Source organism: Periophthalmus magnuspinnatus, chromosome 15 (assembly GCF_009829125.3).
Source record: "Periophthalmus magnuspinnatus isolate fPerMag1 chromosome 15, fPerMag1.2.pri, whole genome shotgun sequence".
Taxonomy (NCBI): domain Eukaryota; kingdom Metazoa; phylum Chordata; class Actinopteri; order Gobiiformes; family Gobiidae; genus Periophthalmus; species Periophthalmus magnuspinnatus.
In genome coordinates, this window is record NC_047140.1 from 31,392,489 (window position 1) to 31,420,318 (window position 27,830).

At 43.2% G+C, this 27,830-nt stretch overlaps 2 protein-coding genes across 2 annotated transcripts; one reads left to right on the forward strand and one right to left on the reverse strand.

Annotated features, from left to right (window-relative positions):
* Window positions 1-2,265: 2,265 nt before the first annotated feature.
* On the reverse strand, window positions 2,266-10,451 carry si:ch73-52p7.1 (uncharacterized protein LOC100321084 homolog). Its single transcript, XM_033979944.2, has 2 exons — window positions 10,395-10,451; window positions 2,266-4,427 (listed from the first exon to the last, which is right to left on the reverse strand). The coding sequence occupies exon 2, from the start codon at window positions 4,404-4,406 to the stop codon at window positions 3,666-3,668; it is 741 nt and encodes a 246-aa protein (XP_033835835.1). The 5' UTR covers window positions 4,407-4,427; window positions 10,395-10,451; the 3' UTR covers window positions 2,266-3,665.
* Window positions 10,452-12,631: 2,180 nt separating this feature from the next.
* Window positions 12,632-27,828, forward strand: ifngr1l (interferon gamma receptor 1-like). Its single transcript, XM_033979349.2, has 7 exons — window positions 12,632-12,843; window positions 20,274-20,391; window positions 21,137-21,318; window positions 22,999-23,153; window positions 23,224-23,389; window positions 23,470-23,579; window positions 24,567-27,828. The coding sequence occupies exons 1-7, from the start codon at window positions 12,774-12,776 to the stop codon at window positions 24,960-24,962; spliced, it is 1,197 nt and encodes a 398-aa protein (XP_033835240.2). The 5' UTR covers window positions 12,632-12,773; the 3' UTR covers window positions 24,963-27,828.
* The last annotated feature ends 2 nt before the right edge of the window (window positions 27,829-27,830 follow it).

Consider the following 27,830-nt stretch of genomic DNA (forward strand, 5'->3'; position numbering starts at 1 on the left):
GAATTCTACACATCCACAAAGTTGGTGGCTGAAGTCTGCCAGATCTGCGCCGCCCGCTCCTCTCCTGCTCCATCTGCGCCAAAAGACCCTCACGGCCCGACCATGAGGTGACCATGACAGAGCCTGAGCGGAGGGATGAGAGAGGAGGAGGAGAGGAGGAGGAGAGGAGGAGAGGAGGAGAGGAGGGAGAGGGAGGACACATTAACAAGCCATAATCTCAACTGCCTTATCCATAATGCATTGTGTGGGCCAATTTACATGGTACTGGTCCCTGTGGGAGAAGAGACGTCATCCATCACTGTTCTTTATTAGCACACACACACACACACACACACACACACACACACACCCCCCCCCACACACACACACACACACACTCTGCTCTTTCAAACTGCTGCTGCTTCTATAAAACTGCTCCAAACTCTTCCTTTTTTCACTCAGTGACAGTGAACCAGGGACTTTTTTAAACTGTCGTTTGTTCTAAAGATGTGACGGTCTCAGAGCACGAGGTGAGGGACACAACGACACACAACTAAACACAACTAAACACACAACTACACACACAACGACACACAACTAAACACAACTAAACACACAACTACACACACAACTACACACAACTACACACACAACTACACACAACTACACACACAACTACACAACTCTAATAAAAGGCTTATGGCTGAAGGTGGAGCCGTTATTATAGAGTCAAACAAACGATTTAAACTCTATAAACACACACACACGTATACACACATATACACTCACACACACACACACACACACACGTATACACACATATACACACATATACACACACGTATACACACACACATATATATACACACACACACACACACACTGAGTCTGTATTTCAGGGCTGATATTTGGGACATATTTGTTTTTCATCTTTTATTAAATTTAATCTTTAAACTTTCACATATGATGTGTGTGTGTGTTTGTGATGTGTGTGGGGTGTGTGTGTGTGTGTTTGTGATGTGTGTGTGTGTGTTTGTGATGTGTGTGTGTGTGTTTGTGATGTGTGTGTGTGTGTTTGTGATGTTTGTGATGTGTGTGTGTGTGTGTTTGTGATGTGTGTGTGTTTGTGATGTGTGTGTTTGTGATGTGTGTGTTTCTTCTGTCCGCTGAGCCTCTGAAGAGCCGGCTCCATAAACGGCTCTTTTTCCCGGTACAGTCGCGCGGCCACAGATAGATGTCCGTGCACGTGCGCGTGTGTGACAGATCCATCAGGGTCACGCACGCGCCCGGACGCGCCGTGAATAAAAAGAGCCACATTTCTCCCGTGCGCGTGTCTGAGCCCGTGCGCGTGTCTGAGCCCGCGCGCCATACCGCGCCATTAGGATCACAAATAAGTCATAATTTGCTAATGACAACATTATGTTGAGTCAGTTTAGGGGCAATTAAAGTGAGTGATATTTACATATGCCTAATGAATCACTGCGCGTGGCACTTCTAATGAATATTCATCCAGACATTTCTCCCCCGCGAGCCGCAGTTTATAAACTGAATTATGGCTGATTTGCCCTTTTAAAAATGAACATGGCGCATCTCCCACAAGGAGACGGAGAACAATAACGCCTGATTATAAAAATGTTTTAGGGCTTAACTGGAGCGAAGGAGACAGAGGCAGAGTGCTCCAAGAACGAGCTCTGAGGGACGGAGACGTGCGCCTTTACGCACCGGGATGTGCGCCTTTACGCACCGGGATGTGCGCCTTTACGCACCGGGATGTGCGCCTTTACGCATCGGGATGTGCGCCTTTACGCACAGGAGGCCTGGGCCTGTCCCGGGCCACAGGAGCCACAGTATCTACATCATATCGACCCCAGAATGAGCCGCGGCTCTTTTGGCCTCGGGCTCGTTTCGATCTGATTCTAAGAATCTGCCTCAGCCACGTGACTGACCTCAGGTGCGGCGCACGTGCCTGACCTCTCAGGATCAACAGGCGCCATTAGCGCTATTCAGTGCGCTAACGAGCACGCGCTCAGCAGCAGGTGCGGCAGCTCCGAGAGGCGCAGGCTGCGTCTGTCTTGAAACAACAATTATCCAAGAATTAAATGAACAAACCGTTATGTAAAATCATGTAAAACTCCTCATCCATAAACATGACCCGGCGGCGCGGGGACGGGTGCCGTTTAGGACATAAAACAATCTCTTTATTTATAAATTACATTTGTTCACAGAAGAAAAACATGAAATGAAATAATGACCAATAAAAATGTTTATTTTGTCAATTCAGGTTTTGTGTTTTACCTGTAAATAAATTACGCTTCATAAAGACAATTTTACATCTTCATAGAAAATGGACATTTTAACTTTTAAATTGCACTTTTTATAAAATGAAACAGGAACAAACGAAAACAACTCTGCAGCTCCAGGTCAGTCTGGATCCACAGACCCTGAGATCAGACCTGGACGAGTCAAGGATTAAACAAACAGACTATATAAACACAGACTCTATATAAAGACTCTATATAGACTCTATATATAGACTCTATATAAACACAGACTCTATATAAAGACTCTATATAGACTCTATATATAGACTCTATATAAACACAGTCCATGGCACACACAGGCTGGACACACTGAGTCTTTATAGAGTCCCGTTCTGTGTAAATGCTGCTCTTTTCTAAAGGCACGTGCTGCCCTCTGGTGGTGAGACATGAGACAGTTTCGTCTGAACAAACTGAATCCAAACAGAGACTGAGCTGTTCATCTGTTCATCTGTGAAACTGTTTGTCTTCATTCTGGTTTGTTGAATCATTTGTGGAGAGATGTAAACTGACTTATGTAATAATGAGGAGCAGTGTCAGAGCAGAATGTGCAGATATAAAGTTCATATTTGAGCTTTTATAACGTTTCTTTGACACGCCTCTTTTATGGCGGATCCACCGAGGATCTGCCCCTGGAGGAAACAGAAATATAAATGTGTCGTTGGCAGAGACACAAGACACACAAATAAAACACACACACTGTTAAGAGGCAATGTACAGTTAGAAACCAGGGTGTGTGTGTGTGGGTGTGTCTCTGTGTGTGTGTGTGTGTCTTTGTGTGTCTGTGTGTGTCTGTCTCTCTGTGTCTCTGTGTCTGTGTGTGTGTGTGTGTATCTGTGTGTCTGTGTGTGTGTGTGTCTGTGTGTCTCTGTGTGTGTGTCTGTGTGTGTCTGTGTGTCTGTGTGTGTGTGTGTGTCTCTGTCTGTGGGGGTGTGTGTGTCTGTGTGTGTCTCTGTGTGTCTGTGTGTGTGTGTGTCTCTGTGTGTGTCTCTGTCTCTGTGTGTGTCTGTGTGTGTCTCTGTGTGTCTCTGTGTGTGTCTGTGTGTCTCTGTGTGTCTCTGTGTGTGTCTGTGTGTCTCTGTGTGTCTCTGTGTGTGTCTCTGTGTCTCTGTATGTCTGTGTGTGTCTCTGTGTGTCTCTATGTGTCGGGGTGTGTGTGTCTGTCTCTATGTGTCTCTGTGTGTCTCTGTGTGTCTCTGTGTGTCTCTGTGTGTGTCTCTGTGTCTCTGTGTGTGTCTCTGTGTGTCTGTGTGTGTCTCTATGTGTCGGGGTGTGTGTGTCTGTGTGTGTCTGTCTCTATGTGTCTCTGTGTGTCTCTGTGTGTCTCTGTGTGTGTCTCTGTGTCTCTGTGTGTTTGAGGGGGCGGGGTCAGTACACAAAGCTGACGTAGATGGTGGAGGCCTCCTCCAGGTGGGGCAGGTGCAGTTCGGGGAAAGGCAGGAGTCCGTCTCGGCCGATGTGAGTCTGGACAGTATAAGCTTTGACCTCTGCCCCGGAGTCCAGCACCGAGCTGTAAATGACCCCCAGTCTGACCTGCTCGTGGAACGCGGCGCCCATCTCCCGCCCGAGGAACAGGTCCTGAGTCTGCGGAGGAAAGAACTCTCTCTTTGCGTCCGTGTTGAGGTCCTGCTGTGTGTCCGTCACTCTGTTGTTGAACGTGCTCAGATCTGCTTCGTTCTCCGTCTCGCTCCGGGCCTCCTCCAGGATGGGCTTCCTCTGCAGATTCACCACCGTCAGCGACTCCAGATGCTGCACCGCGAAGTATCCGTCCGGGCCGAGAGCGTCCTGAGGGGCGGCTCCTCGAGGTGCCCCCGCCCCGCAGCGGATCAGAGTCAGATGTTTCACCACGGAGTTGTTGAGGAGTCGCGCCGTGCTGGAGGCGGAGGTGTACCACACGGTGAGGCGCAGAACCTGAAGAGCAGGAGACGACAGCTGCAGATCCTCAGAGCTGCAGTCTGAGAGCGCGGGCTGGATGCAGGGAGGAGGCTCCCGCTCGCAGGAGTAATAATACAGACCATTGTGTGTGACGTAGGCGACGCGGAGCTCCAGGGACACGGCCACAGACAGAAGAGCGCACCACAGACAGGCCGGAGGGCGGAGGTCACACATGACTGCAACGACTCACAACATCTGTAACACAACACACAAACACACAACAACATCACAACAACATCACAACAACATCACAACATGACTGCAACGACTCACAACATCTGTAACACAACACACAAACACACAACAACATCACAACAACATCACAACATGACTGCAACGACTCACAACATCTGTAACACAACACACAACAACACAACAACATCACAACAACATCACAACATGACTGCAACGACTCACAACATCTGTAACACAACACACAACAACACAACATCACAACAACATCACAACAACATCACACATGACTGCAACGACTCACAACATCTGTAACACAACACACAACACACAACAACATCACAACAACATCACAACAACATCACAACATGACTGCAACGACTCACAACATCTGTAACACAACACACAACAACATCACAACAACATCACAACAACATCACAACATGACTGCAACAAACTCACAACATCTGTAACACAACACACAACAACACAACAACATCACTACAACACAACAACATCACAACATGACTGCAGCGACTCACAACATCTGTAACACAACACACAACAACACAACATGACTGCAGCGACTCACAACATCTGTAACACAAAACACACAAACACACAACAACATCACAACAACATCACAACAACATCACAACATGACTGCAGCGACTCACAACATCTGTAACACAACAACACACAACAACATCACAACAACATCACAACATGACTGCAGCGACTCACAACATCTGTAACACAACACACAACAACATCACAACAACATCAAAACAACATCACAACATGACTGCAACGACTCACAACATCTGTAACACAACACACAACAACACAACAACATCACTACAACACGACAACATCACAACATGACTGCAACGGCTCACAACATCTGTAACACAACAACACACAACAACATCACAACATGACTGCAACAAACTCACAACATCTGTAACACAACAACACACAACAACATCACAACAACATCACAATATGACTGCAACAAACTCACAACATCTGTAACACAAACACACAACATGACTGCAGCGACTCACAACATCTGTAACACAACAACACACAACAACATCACAACAACATCACAACATGACTGCAGCGACTCACAACATCTGTAACACAACACACAACAACATCACAACAACATCACAACAACATCACAACAACATCACAACATGACTGCAGCGACTCACAACATCTGTAACACAACACACAACAACATCACAACAACATCACAACATGACTGCAACGACTCACATCTGTAACACAACACACAACAACATCACTACAACACAACAACATCACAACATGACTGCAACGACTCACAACATCTGTAACACAACACACAACAACACAACATGACTGCAACGACTCACAACATCTGTAACACAACAACACACAACAACATCACAACAACATCACAATATGACTGCAACAAACTCACAACATCTGTAACACAAACACACAACATGACTGCAGCGACTCACAACATCTGTAACACAACACACAACAACACAACAACATCACAACATGACTGCAGCGACTCACAACATCTGTAACACAACAACACAACATCACAACATGACTGCAGCGACTCAAAACATCTGTAACACAACACACAAACACACAACAACATCACAACATGACTGCAGCGACTCACAACATCTGTAACACAACACACAACAACACAACAACATCACAACATGACTGCAGCGACTCACAACATCTGTAACACAACACACAACACACAACAACATCACTATCACAACACACAACACAACAACATCACAACATGACTGCAACAAACTCACAACATCTGTAACACAACACACAACAACACAACAACATCACTATCACAACATCTGCAACACAACACACAACAACATGACTGCAGCAACTCACAACATCTGCAACACAAACACACAACATCACTGCAACACAACAACACAACAACATCACTGCAACAAACTCACAACATCTGCAACACAACACACAACAACATCACACTTTACACACACCATCATGTCTGCAACACAACAACATCACAAACACTTCACACACTTTGTCATTGCCCCAGAGTCACACACGTCACACAGTTGATCATTACCAGATTGTGTGAGGCTTTTGTTTCTGGAGCTCGGAGGAGGGGTCAGGTCATTGGAGGCGGGGTCAGGTCATTGGAGGCGGGGTCAGGTCTTTGGAGGCGGAGACAGGTCATTGGGGGCGGGGTCAGGTCTTTGGAGGCGGAGACAGGTCATTGGAGGCGGGGTCAGGTAATTGGAGGCGGGGTCAGGTAATTGGAGGCGGGGTCAGGTCATTGGAGGCGGGGTCAGGTCATTGTTCTGAATATGACTCCAGCAGCTCCATGAACTTGAGCTAAACTCAGAGACGTCCCAGATTCACGTTTTTGTGAAGTGTCTCGGTTATTTCTGTTCGTCCACTCAGAAAAACACGAGACACATCAGGAGTGTGTCTCTATGTGTCCAGTCTCTGTGTGTCCAGTCTCTATGTGTCCAGTCTCTGTGTGTCCAGTCTCTGTGTGTCCAGTCTCTATGTGTCCAGTCTCTGTGTGTCCAGTCTCTATGTGTCCAGTCTCTATGTGTCCAGTCTCTGTGTGTCCAGTCTCTGTGTGTCCAGTCTCTATGTGTCCAGTCTCTGTGTGTCCAGTCTCTGTGTGTCCAGTCTCTATGTGTCCAGTCTCTATGTGTCCAGTCTCTATGTGTCCAGTCTCTCTCTATGTGTCCAGTCTCTATGTGTCCAGTCTCTATGTGTCTAGTCTCTATGTGTCTAGTCTCTATGTATCCAGTCTCACTCTATGTGTCCAGTCTCTATGTGTCTAGTCTCTATGTGTCCAGTCTCTCTCTATGTGTCCAGTCTCTATGTGTCCAGTCTCTATGTGTCCGGTCTGTATGTGTCCAGTCTCTATGTGTCCAGTCTCTCTCTATGTGTCCAGTCTCTATGTGTCCAGTCTCTATGTGTCCAGTCTCTCTCTATGTGTCCAGTCTCTATGTGTCCAGTCTCTGTGTGTCCAGTCTCTGTGTCTAGTCTCTATGTGTCCAGTCTCTCGCTATGTGTCCAGTCTCTATGTGTCTAGTCTCTATGTGTCTAGTCTCTATGTGTCCAGTCTCTCGCTATGTGTCCAGTCTCTATGTGTCCAGTCTCTATGTGTCCAGTCTCTATGTGTCCAGTCTCTCTCTATGTGTCCAGTCTCTATGTGTCCAGTCTCTATGTGTCCAGTCTCTCTCTATGTGTCCAGTCTCTATGTGTCCAGTCTCTATGTGTCCAGTCTCTCTCTATGTGTCCAGTCTCTATGTGTCCAGTCTCACTCTATGTGTCCAGTCTCACTCTATGTGTCCAGTGTCTCTCTATGCGTCCAGTCTCTGTGTCCAGTCTCTATGTGTCCAGTCTCTCTCTATGTGTCCAGTCTCTATGTGTCCAGTCTCTCTCTGTGTCCAGTCTCTATGTGTCCAGTCTCTATGTGTCCAGTCTCTCTCTATGTGTCCAGTCTCTCTCTATGTGTCCAGTCTCTATGTGTCCAGTCTCTCTCTATGTGTCCAGTCTCTATGTGTCCAGTCTCTGTGTCCAGTCTCTATGTGTCCAGTCTCTCTCTATGTGTCCAGTCTCTATGTGTCCAGTCTCTATGTTACTGCCGCCCTTTACTCCACCCAGAGCCCTGAGGTCAGAGGTCAGAGGTCAGCTGGGCCAGACTCAAGCCCAGAGCCTTTTTCTGTGACTATAGAACAGCGCCCCCTGCCTGTCAGACCCTCTCCGTCTTTAAAAACCCTCCTGTTCTCCCTGGTATTTAACACACAGCTGTTCCTTTGTTCTGTTCGTGTTATCGTCTTTTCCAGCTCGACTCGTTAAATCCGTCCAGTACGTCACTTTTTTTTTAACGAGGTGTGAAATATTCCCGTCGCACGCACCGAGTCTCGGGTGAAAACCTGTGAGGTCGTTCTTATCTCCGAGTTATTTCATTGCCAAGATGTGAAGAGAAGGAAGTGGACGCTCTGACAGCTGGAGCGGATCAGAGCGAGGTCCAGGCGCAGACCCTGGACCGGGGCGTGTTCCGTCTGCAGTCACGGATCTGGTCAGAGTGAAGTGGACGCTGGACTCACGCGCTCCAGGGCCCGCGCCGAGAACCCGGGCTCAGTTTTGCACACGACACGTTAAAAGCAACTGAAAAACAGCTGATGAAAAACAACAAAAATGTCCCGTAACTTTCACATGTGCAGGTTTAAACGTGGTTATTTTAGCTGCACAAACGCCGCCCACGGACACGACCGGACCAGAGATTCCAACGAAAACATTTTCCGGGAAGGGATTGTTTTTAAACGGCGACTTTCCAAAGTTCAAGTTTCTGTTTAAGAATAATCATGTTTCAGATTTTTTTAAGTCTGGATTTATTTCAACACATTTTTAAACGGCTGGATTATTAAGAGAAACTGAACCAGGACTAAACCAGGACTAAACCAGGACTGAACTAAGACTAAACCAGGACTAAACCAGGACTAAACCAGGACTAAACTAGGACTAAACCAGGACTAAACCAGGACTGAACCAGGACTAAACCAGGACTGAACTAAGACTAAACCAGGACTAAACCAGGACTAAACCAGGACTAAACCAGGACTATACCAGGACTAGACCAGGACTGAACCAGGACTAAACTAAGACTAAACCAGGACTAAACCAGGACTAAAGCAGGACTAAACTAAGACTAAACTAAGACTAAACCAGGACTAAACCAGGACTAAACCAGGACTAAACCAGGACTAAAGCAGGACGAAAGCAGAACTAAACCAGGACTAGACCAGGGCTAAACCGGGACTAAACTAAGACTAAACCAGAGCTAAACCAGGACTAAACCAGGACCAAACCAGGACCAAACTAAGACTAAACCAGGACTGAACCAGGACTAAACCAGGACTAAACTAAGACTAAACCAGGACTAAACTAAGACTAAACCAGGACTAAACCAGGACTAAACCAGGACTAAACCAGGACTAAACCAGGACCAAACCAGGACCAAACTAAGACTAAACCAGGACTAAACCAGGACTTAAGTAGAACTAACCCAGGACTAGACCAGGACTAGACCAGGACTAAACCGGGACTAAACTAAGACTAAACTAAGACTAAACCAGGACTAAACCAGGACTTAAGCAGAACTAACCCAGGACTAGACCAGGACTAAACTGGGACTAAACTAAGACTAAACCAGGACTTAACTAAGACTAAACCAGGACTTAAGCAGAACTAACCCAGGACTAAACCAGGACTTAAGCAGAACTAACCCAGGACTAAACCAGGACTAAACCAGGACTAAACCAGGACTGAACCAGGACTAAACCAGGACTAAACAAGGACTAAACTAGGACTAAACCAGGTCTAAACCAGGACTAAACAAGGACTAAACAAGGACTAAACCAGGACTAAACCAGGACTAAACCAGGACTAAACCAGGACTAAACAAGGAGTAAACATGGACTAAACCAGGTCTAAACCAGGACTAAACCAGGACTAAACCAGGACTAAACCAGGACTAAACCAGGACATGCATCATTTTAAAACACAAACATGAGTCACTCAGTTCTGACAGTTGCAGCAGATTCTGATGAAGCTTCAGTTCATTTTGTTCTTTTCATTTATATTTAGTAAAAATAAAGAACATCTGTGTAACTTTGTCCAACAGTTAAAGTTTAAAAAAAGAACAGGAGGACGCTGAGATTAAATGAGCTTCTCTTTAGGAATAACTGAACTTTCTCTGACAAAAGCGTTACATAACATGGACCGGACTGAAAATGAGAGTAAAAGACACTTTAAGTCTGAGTTTAGTCTCACACACACACACACACACCCCCCCACACACACACACACACACTGTTTTACACACGTCCAGGCGCTGAGTTAAAGTTTGTAAAGTAAAAGTTGTGTGAGCCGTACCTCTGTGTGCTGCAGTTGGAGCTCAGATGTGTGTGACTCAGTCTGGGCTCAGATGGGGAAGAAAAGCAGCAGATCCAGATGACGTCAGGCTCTGGGAAAGAATCCACCAGAGGAAGTCGTAACGCGGCGTCTTCAGCGAGAGAGACCGGGCCCGGCGCTAATAAACACACTCCTGCTTTTCATTATGACGCCAGCCCTGGAAACAACGCCACCAAAATGTGAGGTTCAGTTACAGAGAAGTGAACACCTGCAGAGAAGTGTGTGTGTGTGTGTGTGACGTGACCTGCAGCGCAAGCCAATCAGAGCGCGGCGTTTTAGAGGTGAGGAAAAACCTTTACACACAGAGTCACATGTGTGAAAAAGAACAAAAACACACACATTTAGGTTTGGATCAGTGTTTGTACTGACTCAACACGAGACACTAAACCAGGACTGAACCAGGACTGAACCAGGACTAAACCAGGACTAAACCAGGACTAAACATGGACTAAACATGGACTAAACCAGGACTAAACATGGACTAAACATGGACTAAACCAGGACTAAACATGGACTAAACATGGACTAAACATGGACTAAACCAGGACAGAACTAGGACTAAACCGGGACTAAACCGGGACTAAACCGGGACTAAACCGGGACTAAACCAGGACTAAACCAGGACTAAACATGGACTAAACCAGGACAAAACTGGGACTAAACCAAGACTAAACCAGGACTAAACTGGGACTAAACCAGGACAAAACTGGGACTAAACCAAGACTAAACCAGGACTAAACTGGGACTAAACCAGGACAAAACTGGGACTAAACCAAGACTAAACCAGGACTAAACTGGGACTAAACCAGGACTAAACCAGGACTAAACTGAGGCTGTTTCCTATTGGCCGTTCTCTTCTGTGGGCGGGGCTGAGATTAGGCTAATTCGATCTGGGATCTGCTGCAAAAGACTTTGAATTTTAACTGAATCTGATTATTATTATTTCTGTCACTGGACACAAAATGTTATCGTGAAGACGTTTGTCCTCTTCTTCTTCTACTGCTGAAGGAGGAGCTAACGACACTGAAGCTAACGACACTGAAGCTAACACACCTGTTTGTTCATAGTTTGTGTTTGTTTAGTCGTGTGTGTTCAGTTGTGTGTGGACTGAGTCATATTTTTCATAATCATTCAGGCCCTTAATATCTGCTCTCACACCTGTTAGCATACTGGCTATTAGCATACTGGCTAGCACTGCTGTTTTTCTACTTTGAAAATCTATATTTAAAAAAATAGCAATTCAAAATAAAACAATTCAAACATGTTTTTTCAGACTTAAAAATTCAAAGTGAGAGTTTCAAAAGCATTTCTGCACTCACTCTGTCTGTTAATGTTAAATTTATGATGATTATTTATGTTTTTATTTGTTGTATATATCTTTCTTATTCTGTAAAACACTTTAAATCACTTTGTGCTGTACAAATAAACCACTATTACCATTTAAAATTCAAAATCTGATCAAACTATTTATATTCCATAACAGTAGTTCTTACCTGTAAACTGATAAAAAACAAAAAGACGATAAAACTGACTCCAAATGAGGGGATGGGTTGAGGGGGCGGGTTGAGGGGATGGGTTGAGGGGGCGGGTTGAGGGGATGGGTTTAAAAAACCCCAAAAACAAACAGCTATGGATAATAATAAAATGTAAAAAAAACAACAACAAAAAACAAACAAACAAAAAAAACCTTCTATGGATAATAATAAAATGTACTATTGTCAAAAAAATGTATGGGTAATGATAAAATGTAAAAAAAAAAAAAAATTAAACAAAAAAACAGCTATGGATAATAATAAAATGTATGGATAAAAAAAACAAACAACTGCTGCGGATAATAATGAAATGTAAAATGTAAAAAAACAAAACAAAATAAAAACAAAAGAAGAAAAAAGAAACTTGAGCATTCACACAGACGGGGGCTTCCTCTTTTCTGCTTCACTCCAGGAAAAACAAGAACACAATTCTTCCCTGGATAAATGTTCAGATAAATGATAAATGTTTAGATTTATGTCTAAAAAGCCTTTTTCCTGCAGATGGACTCGATGCATCTGTAAAAAATGTGCTATTACATGTTTTCTCCAACAGTTTGAGAAGGAACAATAGAAGGAAATCAACAGTGAGTTTGAGGCGCGCAAAATCCGACCGGAGCGTGAAGGAGGCGCAGGGTGACGTCACGCACGCACGGCGCGCTCATATCCGCCTGAGTCCGGGCTCTGGAGCTGTTTTGTTCCTCTGCTCATTCCCACATGTTCTTGTTCGTGTTTAACGTGAGAAATGAGGCTCAAACTCCACCAGAACGAGACAAAAGAGGAAGATTTAGGACATTAAAGCGACACAAACATGGAGCAGAGGGTCATTCTCTTTGTGCTGCTCTGGTGCTGGTGCTGGACCCGAGGGACCGGAGCCAGAGGTAAGTCTCAACCCCAGATAAACCGTGCGTAAAACCGTGCGTAAAACCGTGCGTAAAACATGCGTAAAACCGTGCGTAAAAACACTCATGATCTCATAACCTAAGCCCCAAAACGCGCCAGAGTTCACGTTAAAATACATAAGTCAGGCCTGTGTAATAATATCTGCTGTAAATATAAATTCTAGTTTTGTTTTGCACCAGTCAAGGAGCAGTTTGTGAAGAAAACGTGAAAATTATCTTGATTACAGGAAGTGGGAGGTTTTTATAAAACCCTGGAAGAATACTGTCCAAACAGCACAATTTACTCACAAAAAATACTATACTATACTAATACTACACTACACTAATGCTATACCACACTTATACTATACTATACTATACTATACTATACTATACTAATGTTTTTATTTTAATGTGTTTTTTTGTATTTATTCATTTTTATTTATTATTATTTGTTTTATTTTTTTGTATTTATTTATTTATATTATTATTTTATTTTATTATTTTTTTTTGCCAAACTGGGATTTAAAAAAATAAATAAATGCTGTAATGTAAAATCTTAAATATGACAATCTTAACTGTATTTTAGTGCAGTGTCTAAACCCGTCACAGACACTTTAAAACATTTGTTAGATTTAAAGAGGCTAACGCTAAACGCCGCTGCACTGCCCATAGCTGACATCCTTACATCCTTACGTCTTTACATCTTTACATCTTTACATCTTTACATCTTTACTTCTTTCTCAGCGGAGGGCAGTGCGGCTGTTGTCAGATTGTTAGATTGTTTTGGTCTTTACTCAGCCATGACTCATTATAGACACAATCAGACTGTGAAAGTGCTGCATTCTGTCATTTAATCATTGCACTTCATGTTTTTTTTAGAGTTTCATACATGTATACAAGTTTTTGGGAATAATTCTGAGTTTAATATTATCGTTTACTGTCTGTATTTACTCCGTCCGTGTGTCACGTGTGTAAATATCTTCTCACAGTCGTGGTTTTCCTGAAGATGTCGTGAGTCCAGAGAGAGCAGGGCTGGCACTAGTTTTCAGGGGGCCCCTCGGCAGAATCTCTGGGCCCCTCGGCAGTGACTGTACCCGGGCTCAGCTGTTGGTGACATTTTGACCCTGCTCTTATCACCTTGACCAATAGTGTTTTTATGTATATGCCCAAAAATCTGAAATGTTTTAATCTAATTTGTTAAAAATAATAATTCAAAAGTACCTCAGGGGCCTCAGCGCAGCCACTAAGATTACATTTTTATTTTATTCTTTTTTATATAGTAAAAATATATTTATATATAGTTTTTAATGTATTTATTTATTTATATTTTTACTATATACATAAAAAACAAATGTAATCTTTGTAGAGGAATATTTAGGCTGCTGTTTCTAGTATAACTTTACATATTATATTATTTTCAGTATAAATGTGGGGCTCTTGAAGGCCCCCTAGTGGCCTCGGGGCCCTCAGCAGCTGCTCAGTCTGATTATAGTCTGGACCGGGTTATGTGTGAGTTAATAGAGGTAATGTCAGTGTCGTACAGAACCTGTTTATTTGTACTTTCACAGAGTCTTGAGATGTTGCATTTGTTCCTTTTGTTCGTCTTGGTTCCTCTTTTTTCAGTTTTCACAGCACAACATGACCCATTTAAGTTGTGTAATCAATTCCTGTTTATCTTTTGCCAACAATGTTTTATGGGGCAGATATATAGTCTATGATCTTAACTTCTCTGTCCAGCCCCTGCGTTTCCAAACAGGAAGTTTTCACGGCCGCAATTCAGCTCCATCGACTCTGGCTCCAATTCACTTTACATTGAAAAACCGTGTCCCCTCTCTCTGTCAGACTGGTCGTTTTGGTCTTAAATGTTCGTATTAACCCGCTCTACACGATCCTGGGCTCATTTGTTATTTTGAGAGGTTGTTGTTTTTCCCCCTTGTTTATTTTCTTAATTTTTTGAGTTATTTTGAGTACATTTGTTATTTTGAGAGTTATTTATTTATTTTTTATTTTTTTGAGTTTTTTTTTCTTGTTTATTTTCTTCATTTTTTGAGTTATTTTGAGTTATTATTATTATTATTTTTTTAGTTATTTTGAGTTGATTTATTCTATGTTTTGTTATATTGAGTTATTTTTTATTTTTTTAGTTATTTTGAGGTTTTTTTTTAATAGTTATTTTGAGTTTTTTTGTTTTTTTCTTAGTCTATTTTTTTTTTTTTTTTTTTTGATAAACTGTCCCCTCTCTCTGTCCCTGTTGTTGGACGCCATTTTATTAGACCTACATGTATTTTGCAACTTTGGTTATGTGTGTGTCAAATAATACTAAGAGCAAATACAAAGGTACTTTCCATGTCACGCCCAAAGTTTCAATTCAAGTTTAATAACGACATAAAAACAATAAAACGCCAAAAGAGAGAGAAGCGGGAGGAGTTTCAGGAGTTTTTTGTATTTGATTCACACATGTTTAACGCACAAACAAACCTGCACATTTAGGCTGAGTTCTTCTCTCAAACTGAAAACACTCTGTTCCACCTTGTGATGTCATCGTGTGGTGATACAGGAAGTGCTGCGCTGTGTTTTTAAACTCCACACACCTTCAGTAGAATCATTTGGATCATTTCAGCTCTGGAATTCACCATCTGCTGAACAAGTAGTGGAAGAAGTACTCAATTTTGTTACTTAAAAGTACAGATACTGGAAAAAAAAATAAGTAAAAGTATTAAAGTATTTGTTTAAAATGTGCTTAAAGAGTAAAAGGTAAAAGTATGTCACATATTTTGAGTCTTGAAGCTTCAAATGTGGTGATTTTGATAAACGAAAGTTGGCACAAATCTTTAACAGAAACAATTGAATCATTTTTTTCTAGTTTATTTTTATTTTTATATTTTTGTTTTGCTCAAATTATTAAAAAAAATAAATAAATAAACAAACCCTCACACAATAATCAAAATGTAGTGGGGTAGAAAATACAGATAGTAGTCTCAAAAAAGTACACATACCTCAGATTTTATACAGTACTTTACTACTTCCACTTGCTCCACCTTGTGATGTCATCAGGTGGTGATACAGGAAGTGCTCTGTAAAGAAAATGAAAATATTGTGTGATGATTTTACCTTTTAGAAATGACGTGGTCTCATAACTAAACCTCGTGTGGTTCGGTCGTTACTCAGTTATAAAACCTCATGCAAAGACTTGGGTTCGTTTTGGTTGTAAAGTGGGATGTGATCAGACCAAACTGTGGCTTTCAGATCTCCCCTTTGAAGTGGATCACACCTTGTATTGTTTTAACTCCACGCGTCACATCCTGAGGTGATGCGGCTCATTGACACGCGAGAATGAAACAAAACACGAGTCCAGGTCTGTTTTTTAGAAGGAAACGGCATCAGAACACGGATTAAAGCCACAAGAGTCAGTTTAGTGTGATATACAGCGGTCCCTCGTTTATCGTGGGGGTTATGTGCTAAAAATAACCCGCAATCAGCTTTATTTTTGACATTATTCTCTCTGTTTTTGTCTGTAAATCCCCTCACCACACACTTTATACACTTTTCTCACACAGGCGTTAACATTTTCTCACATTTCTCTCTCGTTTAAACTCTCTCAAAGTTCAAACCTTCGTAGGCGTCTTTGTCGGTGCAGAACGTTTCATCGACATTGTGGGTTTTGTCGGGGAGAAAACGAATTGCAAACGTACAGCACTTCAGAGTCACACTGAGATCCAACGTTTATGTAAATTTGTCTGGACACATTCTGTACTGGACAGGAGACACGGCACGGAGGAGACTGATGGACAATGGTCTACAGTCCAACAGCCAATCAGGACGCACGACACAATGGTCTACAGTCCAACAGCCAATCAGGACGCACGACACAATGGTCTACAGTCCAACAGCCAATCAGGACGCACGACACAATGGTCTACAGTCCAACAGCCAATCAGGACGCACGACACAATGCACGTTAATAAACTGTAAAAAAAAAAACATGTGAAATTACACTAAAAAACCCGCGAAACAGAGAGACCGCGAAAGATGAACGGCGATATAGTGAAGGACAACTGTATTCACGTTATTCCTGAAGTTGCTGTGGTTTTTCAGGTTGTATTATTTAGTCTTGATGGTCAATAAGCTCGTCCAGAACGCTGCTGCTCGTCTTTTAACTGGTTCTCGGAAATTTCACCACATAAGTCCCATTCTGAAATCTCTACATTGGCCTGTTCAGTTTCGTATTGATTTTAAGATTCTTTTATTTGTTTTTAATTGTCTGCGTGGCCTGGCCCCTCTGTATCTGTCTGAGCTGCTGGTGCCTCGCCCTCCCGCTCCCTCAGGTCTGCAGGTCGGGTTCTCCTCGTGGTCCCTAAGCCAAAAAGGAAACTTGGGGGCGATCGGGCTTTTTCAGTGTCAGCGTCTAAACTCTGGACTCTGCACTTCCACTGAATGTTAGAATGGACGACTCACTTCCTGTTTTTAAATCTCTTCTTAAAACTCATTTTTTTAGCTTGGCTTTTAACTCAGTGTAAAGACTTGACATTTATCATGTTCTGTTTTTAATGTTATTCCATCTCATGTTTTTGTGTTTTAACCTGTGTGCAGCACTTTGGTCGACTGTGTTGTTTTTAAAGTGCTTTATAAATAAAGTTGGATTGGAATAAGTTCTGTAGAGACACCAGAGCCGTTTTAAAGCCTCGAGAGAATCTGTGAGGTGTTGTTTAGTTTGTGTAATCCCTCAGTCGTCCGGATCTGCTCCACAGTAAAAGCCAAACGTTAAATCTCAACGTTTTGTCCAGTGACAGATTTGACTTTTAGCTTTTACTGTGTTGACTTGTTTTTGCAGATAAACACTGAACATTTAACTTTACATCATATTTTTGCGGCAGTTCTTTTCCCAAATTCTCCATTCTGACATCACCAGAAGAGGCGCCACAAAGAAAACGCAGTGTAGTCACATTTATGGAAAAAAGTGGGCGGAGCTAAATAAAGGCTGCTCCATTGTCCGGGCGCTCCCACAGAAAAGGCTCTGACTCTGGGCTCGAGGTTTTGGGCTCAGTGGCAGGATGGGTGTGGGCCAAATGAATCTCCCTTAAGTCAAACTGACCCGGAGTTTGTGTGTTTCATTCTTCAGCTCAATAAAAGCCAAAAGTTAAATCTGTCACTGGACAAAACGTTGTAGGAGTGAAGACGTTTGGCTGCTCATCCAAGACGCTAACTGCCCGTCTAACAAACTCTCCAGACAGATATAAGGCAGTGTCCAGCGGTAATCTGACCGGGACTGAAGAATCCGCTGGAACGAGCAGCCAAACGTCTTCAGTCCTGCAACGTTTTGTCCGGTGACAGATTTAACTTTTGGCTTTTACCGTGGATCAGACCTGGACGACTGAGGGACCAAACAAAACACCTCACAGATTCTCTAGAGCTGAGGTGACCAAACTCTTCACACCGAGGGCCGTATCTTGAAAAATAATGGACACAAAGGGCCAGTGGTCAAGACGGGGGATAATTCAGACGGTGTATTTAACATAGTTTTGTCTTCATACTTTAAATAAGACTCGAAATGTCAATATTAGGTCTGTAGGACGATGTAATGTGATGTTATTTATGTTACCGTAAAAAGTACTGATTTTGTTCAACTGAAGGCCTGAACAAAATTGGTCTGAGGGCCGCATTTGTTTGGACACCCCCGCTCTAGAGGCTTTAAAACTGCTCTGTCGTCTCTATAGAACTTATTGACCGTCAAGATCAACCCCAATGCAAAATAATACAACCTGAAAAACCACAGCAACTTCAGGAATAACGTGAACATTACACAGAACTGACTCTTGTAGCTTTAAGTCATGTTCTAATGCCGTTCTCTCCTCAAAAACAGACCTGGAGTTGTGTTTTGTTTCATTCACACATGTTTGAGTCACACTTTATTATCAGTTTGTAACATCTCCAAAGCTCAAAATGTGACGTTCCACCTTGTGATGTCATCAAGTGGTAGTTTTCACATCTCCTTTTACCTTTTAGTTCAGTCGAGATAAGTGGAAACTCCAGGGCTTGAGATGATCCAAATGATTCTAGAAATGAAGGTGTGTGGAGTTTAAAAACACAGCGGAGCACTTCCCGTATCACCACACGATGACATCACAAGGTGGAACAGGGCGTTTTCAGTTTGAGAAAAGAACTCTAAAGTCTAAATCTGCAGCTTTGTGTGTTAAACATGTGTGAATGAAACAAAGAAACACAACTGCAGGTGTGTGTGTGACGAGGAGACGACATTAGGACACAGATTGTCAGATTCTCAGGCTCATGGTCTGTGTGTGTGTGAAGCTGCTGATGTGGTTTGTCATGAGACTTGTGTAACCACAGCCTCGTTTACCTCACTGCGGTTCACACTCTTCCACCCACACAGCAGCACGACTCTTTCATGTTATAGTTTCGACAAATGAAAGTCAAAATCATTGACTCTAGACAGTAAAAGTGTGGGAACTACAGTATCTCACAAACAAAGACGGAGGGAGAGGCTTTAGGAATGAAAACAGGCACCGACCTGTCACAGAGTCGATTGTTTTTATGGTTTAGTCCAGAAAACTTGTGTAACTTGTAAACTTGTAACTGTAAACACACACATACCAATGTTTTAAAGTTTATCATTTTGAATTTTATTTATTAATGTATTTATCCACTTGATGGCGCTCTTTCTCAGAACAAGACAATCTACTTTTGTTTGATAAAGACATGGTTGTTCCGGGGTTTTTGGTTCTCACGCCCTGCTGTGTGTCTGATGGACTATGCTGATGTTTAAACCTCACAAAGTCAAAAGTATTAGTTCAGAAGAGTAAAGTGGGAACATAACGATGATTCAGCTCTAACTACAGAAAACGGCGTCTTCACAAACTGCAAATCCAAACACTTGACCACAAAATGCTGCTCTTTTTCTCCTGGATCGGATTTTTCCAGAGAATCCACCCACAGGCCACTGCCCGAGCGGCTCTGCCAAAGCTTCGCTCCAGCCTCGTCCCCGCCGGTGTCGTCCTGTGAGTGCAGTTTGGGTCAGATACTGGAGATATGCATCGGCTTTGAGAGCTTTAATCGACCGAGACTTTCTACGCACAGCCCTAGAATCCAGAGCCTTCCGGTTTCAAACAGAATGTAAAAGGCTCGTCTGGCTCCCGATTCTGCAGTTTCCTGAAGCAAAGCCAAACCAAAACCTGTGCCATAATTATGAAATGATCTTCACATCTGGATTCATTTTGTGAATTAAGAAAAATAACAGTTTGTCTGTGCTGACCTCTATATAAACATTTGGCTAAATACAAAGAACATGAGGATTTAGTGGCTGCTTCTCTTTAAACAAGTAAAATGTTCATCTTTGACTTGTTTGGCTCCCTCTAGTGTCCTGCAGCTGTTATTACATTTATGTACTAAAGCTGTCCTGTCTTTTTCCGCAGTGCTTCCTCCAGAGAATGTGACTCTGCTCTGTCATAACATGCAGAACACCCTCCACTGGACGTACACGCCACCGACTGATGGTGTAAAGTTTAAGGTGGACGTCCTGTCAACTCAAAGGTCAGTTAGAATTCATAATCATGATGGTTTTAACCTCCTGAGACCTGGCGTCACTATATGAGGACAACACGTTTTGGGTTGTCGAGGCCACAATGCGCATTTTTAGAAGAACAGCAACAATGCAACAATGTTCAATTTAGAATATTTTAAGAGTTTATATATATATATATATATATATATATATATATATATATATATATATATATATATATATATATATATATATAAATCTTTTTTTACATTTAATTTTAATTTTTTTATTTCTATTTTATTTTAACTTATTTTATTTTTTTAAAGAACAGCAACAATGCAAAAATGTTCAATTTAGAACATTTTTAAGAGTTTAGAATATTTATTTTATTTTAATTTTTTTAGATTATTTTATTTTTTTATTTCTTTTATAAGGCATATGTCTCGCTGCACCTGTCAGCAGCTTTTCAAATGAGCCACATTATTCCAAGAGTTGTTTTTTACATTCTGAACAAAATGTTGCTGTTTCAGGCATTTAATAAATAGTGTTTGCAAATCATGATTCAAAAGTTAAAATGTATAAATGATTAAAACGTAGAACGAATCTCCTCATGTGGACATAATTTTTCTCATAATGTAAAAAGATAATTCTTTGTTTTTACATCATCAGGTCCAATCAGCTCAAATAACAAAGAGAAATGAGTAAAGCCACAAAAGAGCTCGGGTCTCAGGAGGTTAATAAACGTCAGAGTATAATTTAATTCTGTTCATTTAGGAAACCCGTGTTGCTGTGGGTGGAGTCGCCTGCCACCTCCATAGACCTGTCTGAGTTCTCCGAACCGGATAACGAGTACATGGTGCAGGTGTCGGCGGTGAGGGACAGTGAGGAGTCCGAGCCCGTCCCCGAGGATGGGATTGAGTATAGCTACTTCCAAAACTCCGGCACACCACTGATATGTGAGTGAAAAATATAACAACTATGAAGCATAAAGTGTGTTCATCTGTCACTGATGCACAAGAACGAAAGTCACACATCTGCAGGAAAACACAGGTTTAACTGCACAAAACTCAAACACCGATTCAGCAGGTTTAGTCCTGGTTTAGTCCTGGTTTAGTCCTGGTTTAGTCCTGGTTTAGTCCTGGTTTAGTCCTGGTTTAGTCCTGGTTTAGTCCTGGTTTAGTCCTGGTTTAGTCCTGGTTTAGTCCTGGTTTAGTTCTGGTTTAGTTCTGGTTTAGTTCTGGTTTAGTCCTGGTTTAGTCCTGGTTTAGTCCTGGTTTAGTCCTGCTTCAGTCCTGCTTCAGTCCTGGTTTAGTCCTGGTTTAGCCCTGGTTTAGCCCTGGTTTAGCCCTGGTTTAGTCCATGTTTAGTCCATGTTTAGTCCTGGTTTAGTCCTGCTTCAGTCCTGCTTCAGTCCTGCTTCAGTCCTGCTTCAGTCCTGGTTTAGTCCTGGTTTAGCCCTGGTTTAGCCCTGGTTTAGTCCTGGTTTAGCCCTGGTTTAGTCCTGGTTTAGTCCTGGTTTAGTCCTGGTTTAGTCCTGGTTTAGTCCTGGTTTAGCCCTGGTTTAGTCCTGGTTTAGTCCATGTTTAGTCCTGGTTTAGTCCTGGTTTAGTCCATGTTTAGTCCTGGTTTAGCCCTGGTTTAGTCCTGGTTTAGTCCTGGTTTAGCCCTGGTTTAGCCCTGGTTTAGCCCTGGTTTAGTCCTGGTTTAGTCCTGGTTTAGCCCTGGTTTAGTCCTGGTTTAGTCCTGGTTTAGTCCTGCTTCAGTCCTGGTTTAGTCCTGGTTTAGTCCTGGTTTAGCCCTGGTTTAGTCCTGGTTTAGTCCATGTTTAGTCCTGGTTTAGTCCATGTTTAGTCCTGGTTTAGCCCTGGTTTAGTCCTGGTTTAGTCCTGGTTTAGCCCTGGTTTAGCCCTGGTTTAGTCCTGGTTTAGTCCATGTTTAGTCCTGGTTTAGTCCATGTTTAGTCCTGGTTTAGCCCTGGTTTAGTCCTGGTTTAGTCCTGGTTTAGCCCTGGTTTAGCCCTGGTTTAGCCCTGGTTTAGCCCTGGTTTAGCCCTGGTTTAGCCCTGGTTTAGCCCTGGTTCTATAAACTAAAAACACACTCATGTTTATGTCAACACCTCTTTGAACAGTGTCTTTTGTCAGAGACATGTGACTGTTTGTTCTTTACTAAAACTACATGTTTAAACGATTTAAAAAGTGAAACGCTGTAAACCACAGTCTGTCCTGCACCGTGGCATCACACAAAAAAAAACACAAAGATCACGAGATTTACTCATGTGAGGTTTACGCAACAGGAAGAGCTCTGGGTTTAAACTTTGAGCCGCAGGTTAAAATAAATCATCCGTTTTATGTCCTTTTCTTGAACTTGTCCTGGAGTGACAAGAAAAATTCTGTTCTAATTCTTAAAAAATATCTTGGACAGTTATATAATTGTTAAATTTGCACCGTAAATTTGTACAGCACAACTGGTTCACAAAGTAATTCAGTGTTTTACAGAATAAGAAAGACATTCAAATCACAAAACAACAAATCCAAACATAAATAATAATCGATCTCTCTCTTCCAGACGTCTGTATTTCCTGCTTATTTCCTTTTAATTTTTTTGTAAACTGCCGTCGTTTTGCGTGTGTTCGACAGGTAACGTGGACTTCCCTTTAGTCGACGTGACGAGAGACGACCAGCTCCTCCACTTCAGCTTCACCCACCCAGGACTCCTGTATCCCCCTAGTGGCAAACACGCGAACATGCGACGACTCCACAGGTTTCACTACCACGTCCAGCTCATGAACCAGGTCAGAATGTCACTTTGTGTTGGAATAGTTTGAATGTTTTTTCTCTAATTAGACTTTTTATGTGTTGTAGGATTGGGAAAATACGTACAGCTGCTCAGAGAGTTTATGTCGGGGGAAACTTCCGATCTTGGACGCAGAGAAAAGTTATTGTTTGAATATTTATGGAGAGATGAGAAAGATGTCAGTCCAACCCACAAAGACGTACTGCACCGAGCCTCAGAAAGCAGCAGGAATCAGCTGAGTTTTTAGTTTTGTTTTTGATTTTTGTGTTGCCCTGTGTGTTTTCTAATTCTTTTGTTGTGGGTTTGTCTCGTAGGTGTTCTTTTCTACGTGTTACCTCTCGTCGTGGCAGGTGGCGCTCTTCTCGTCGGTGTAATGGTCTTTGTCAAGCAAACGAGGCCGATGACACTCGATACAAAAGCTCTGGTCAGTTCATACGATTTAGTGGATTAAAAAAAAACTGCAATATGTCCAGAACTCTGCTGCCTGCACCCGCACCCGGACCTACACCTACACCCGGACCCACACCCAGACCTACACCCAGACCTACACCCAGACCTACACCCGGACCTACACCCAGACCTACACCTGCACCCGCACCCGGACCTACACCCGGACCCACACCCGGACCTACACTCGGACCTACACCCAGACCCACACCTACACCCGGACCCACACCTACACCCACACCTGGACCTACACCCGGGCCCACACCCAGACCTACACCTGCACCCGCACCCGGACCTACACCCGGACCCACACTCGGACCTACACTCGGACCTACACCCAGACCTACACCCAGACCCACACCTACACCCGGACCCACACCTACACCCACACCTGGACCTACACCCGGGCCCACACCCGGACCTACACCTGGACCCACACCTGGACCTACACCTGCACCCACACCCGCACCCTCACCTACAACCTCATCTACACCCGGACCTGCACCCGCACCCTCACCTACACCCACACTCGCACCCACACCTGGACCTGCACCCGCACCCACACTCGCACCCGCTCCAGAGCCCACATCAGACACCCACACCTGCACCCGCTCCAGAGACCGCATCACCCGCACCTGCACCCGCACCCACACCCGCTCCAGGGACTTCATCACCCACACCCACATGAGCTCCAGAGACTGCACCACCCACTCCCCTCATCAGAACACAGCACACCGGGCCTCAGGGTTTTAGTGGGGCCCATGTGAGGCTCTTGACTTGGGCCCCCATATTTCTGTCGTCAGACCCGACTGTGGGACTTCTAATCGTTCTTTTCTTACCCAATCTTTGGCAGTTTCCCGTAAATTCTATTTTTTAGTAACGTAATATATGACTTAGTGCTCGCTGTAGTTTTTGGATTCCTCTTGTAACTTTCTAATAACACATGTTCTTGTTTGTGTTGAAGGACTTTACAGGGAGGAGGAGTGTTCCTCAGCAGGACCAAACATCACTTGTGACCTCAGACTGTTCTTCAGTGCACGTGGAGCGTCCAACCCGTGTTACTGTCCTGCCACCAAACCTGACCTCGCCCTCCGCCCCTCTCCTCACCCAAACCCAGGACACGTCAAGTGACAGTAGCACAGGCTCAGAGGACATGAGACTACCTCTTGGAATACCAGGCAATGAAAACGAACCAGAGTCTGAAGGAGCAGCCGGGGAGCAGGAGGGGGCGCTAGGGGACGGCTACACAGAGGGCAAGTACTTGGATGGAGATGATGATGATGAAGATGAGGAAGAAGAGCCACAATCCCATGCATACGAGCCACACAACATGACTGTACTGAGCCATGATTCAGACTGAAGCAACACGGGGTGACTTCCCCAAAACAAACAGCATGAAATGTAATAGTGGGATTGTTACAGAGACATGAGCGGTCTCAAGACCCCCCACCAAAGGCTCTGACCCCCCACCAAAGGCTCTGACCCCCCCACCAAAGGCTCTGACCCCCCACGAAAGGCTCTGACCCGCCCCACTCGCTCCATCCTCCTGCCTGAAAATATTAGAACAGGAATAACACATATAGAAAAGTGCCGTGCTGACCAACCAGGAGAGTCAGGACCAGGGGATTAGACGGAGGGACAAAGGGGTCTGTTGTCTCAGGCCCCACGGTTTTAGGGGCCCAGAACTGTGCTGTGTGTGTGTTTGTTTTCAAATGTTTTAATTTTATAGTAATAATAATTTTATACAGTTTTGTTTGGACAATTGGAGCAAAACTGACTGTATTTTAAAAGGTAATGTCACTTTAAATGAGAGGGTTTGGTTTTATTTGCACCTTTAGATTTGACCAGAATCTTAACCTTAAAAGTGCTTAATACATTAAACTGTATAAAACATCATAGAACATAAATACATAAATACTGTTCTGGCATCTGGAAAGACCCAAAACTAAAACTCCAGAGTAAATAATTTGTACTTCCAGTTCTGTTGCACTGAAATTTCTCTCAAGTTCAACTAAAACTAGTTTTCCGCAGTAAGAGCTGGCATCCTGCAGGCAGGATCGGTCCAGCCTATAAGTGGACTAAGCAACTGCTTAGGGGCCCGAGGCCACCAGGGGGCCCCCAAGAGCCCATACTAATATTAATATAACATGTAAAGTTTTATTGGAAACAGGGCTGGTGTGTTTACAGCAGCCTAAATATCCCTCTCAAACAATTAATTTTTTTTTTTTATCTATAGGAGCAAAATATCTGCTGTTGTATGTGTTTTTGAGTCAGGCAAAGGTGTGGGCAACTATGTGTTTACTCAGTGTAAGGACCCCTTACCCCGAGGTGTGCTGAGGCAGCTGAGGTACATTTAAATAGCTGCTTTACAAGTTAGATTGAAAGTTATCTAAGCTTATGTGTATCTAAAGTCTCAGGCATCAAAAACACATTAAGATGATTGTTTTGTGAAAGGCAGTTACAGGACTTGAAATATCCTGTTACTTATTTCTTCCTCTAATGGACATGACCTGCCAAGATAAAACAGTGAAGCGGAACGGTGATATAATACTAAAAGTTATATATCTGTGTCACGTGAGCACAGCATGGTGAGTCTTGCTTTTGATTGTTGGCTTTTTGTTTCACAGCTTCAGATAGGCTCCTGTGAATGTTTAGGCTCCTGTGACGTTTAGGCTCCTGTGACGTTTAGGCTCCTGTGACGTTTAGGCTCCTGACGTTTAGGCTCCTGTGACGTTTAGGCTCCTGTGACGTTTAGGCTCCTGTGGCTCCTGTGACGTTAAGGCTCCTGTGACGTTTAGGCTCCTGTGGCTCCTGTGACGTTAAGGCTCCTGTGACGTTAAGGCTCCTGTAGCTCCTGTGACGTTTAGGCTCCTGTGACGTTTAGGCTCCTGTGACGTTTAGGCTCCTGTGACGTTTAGGCTCCTGACGTTTAGGCTCCTGTGACGTTTAGGCTCCTGTGACGTTTAGGCTCCTGTGGCTCCTGTGACGTTAAGGCTCCTGTGACGTTTAGGCTCCTGTGGCTCCTGTGACGTTAAGGCTCCTGTGACGTTAAGGCTCCTGTAGCTCCTGTGACGTTTAGGCTCCTGTGACGTTTAGGCTCCTGTGACGTTTAGTCTCCTGTGACGTTAAGGCTCCTGTGACGTTAAGGCTCCTGTGACGTTTAGGCTCCTGTGACGTTTAGGCTCCTGTGGCTCCTGTGACGTTAAGGCTCCTGTGACGTTTAGGCTCCCGGAGGCTGCTCCTGTTTCACATGATTAACGTTGATGAACCACTGTCACATTCGCTGGACGACTGAACGGCCTGTGAAGTGAGTCGTGACTGATGAATGCCTATTGTATATAGACTAATTGAAACTGCACATTTATGCTAAATGTCTGCTAATTATGTATGTAAATTTAAATAGTGGTCATAATATAGTGACCACAGTTATTCATTTTTTGTCAGAGGTGGATAGTACTCAGTTACTCCAGTTGGCTACATTTACTTGAGTAACACTTTTTTAAATTAAATTGTTGTAGTATTGTAACACCATGGTTTTGCCCTACCCACCTCTGCATTTTATAATGTAAATGTAAGACCACTGTAGCCAACTGGAACACATTAAAATCCACCAGAAACCAGGAAAGAGGACCCCCCCAGACTCCCCTTTCATGTTTGTCTACTGTTCTTGTGACACACACACTCTGACAAGCCGGCATGGCCAGTTATTGCTTCCATATTATGTGCAGGAAAGGTATTAACTGTTAAATATATAGGCCAGTTTGAAGTGGATTTCAGAAGCTGCACAGAAATGCAAATCTCAGGGTAAAGGTGTAAATAGGGCAGATGAATCTTGCTTGTCCCTGTGGTGCTATGAGTTTTGCCTTGTATGTGCATACTGTCCACATCTTATCTGTCTTATGATGTTACACTGGACATGTGTCAATCATCGCCATGTTTGTACATTTTTATTTGTGTGTTTTTGCCTTTGATTATTAATGGTATATTTTTGTTTTTTAAGAATGAATGTTGTAGCATCCTTGTAAATCACTGTCCATCATGTTCAAACCTTGCTCTATCATTAATAATAATTTCATAATTTCACATTATGTGTTACACCTCCTTCCTGTGTAGTTTGCTGCATTTATAAAATAATAGGTGCCATGCTTTTTTACTTGGAATTGAATGTGTGTATTTCTTTTCAACATTACATTTGTAGCTCACTGATAAACTTGAGTAATACTAACCC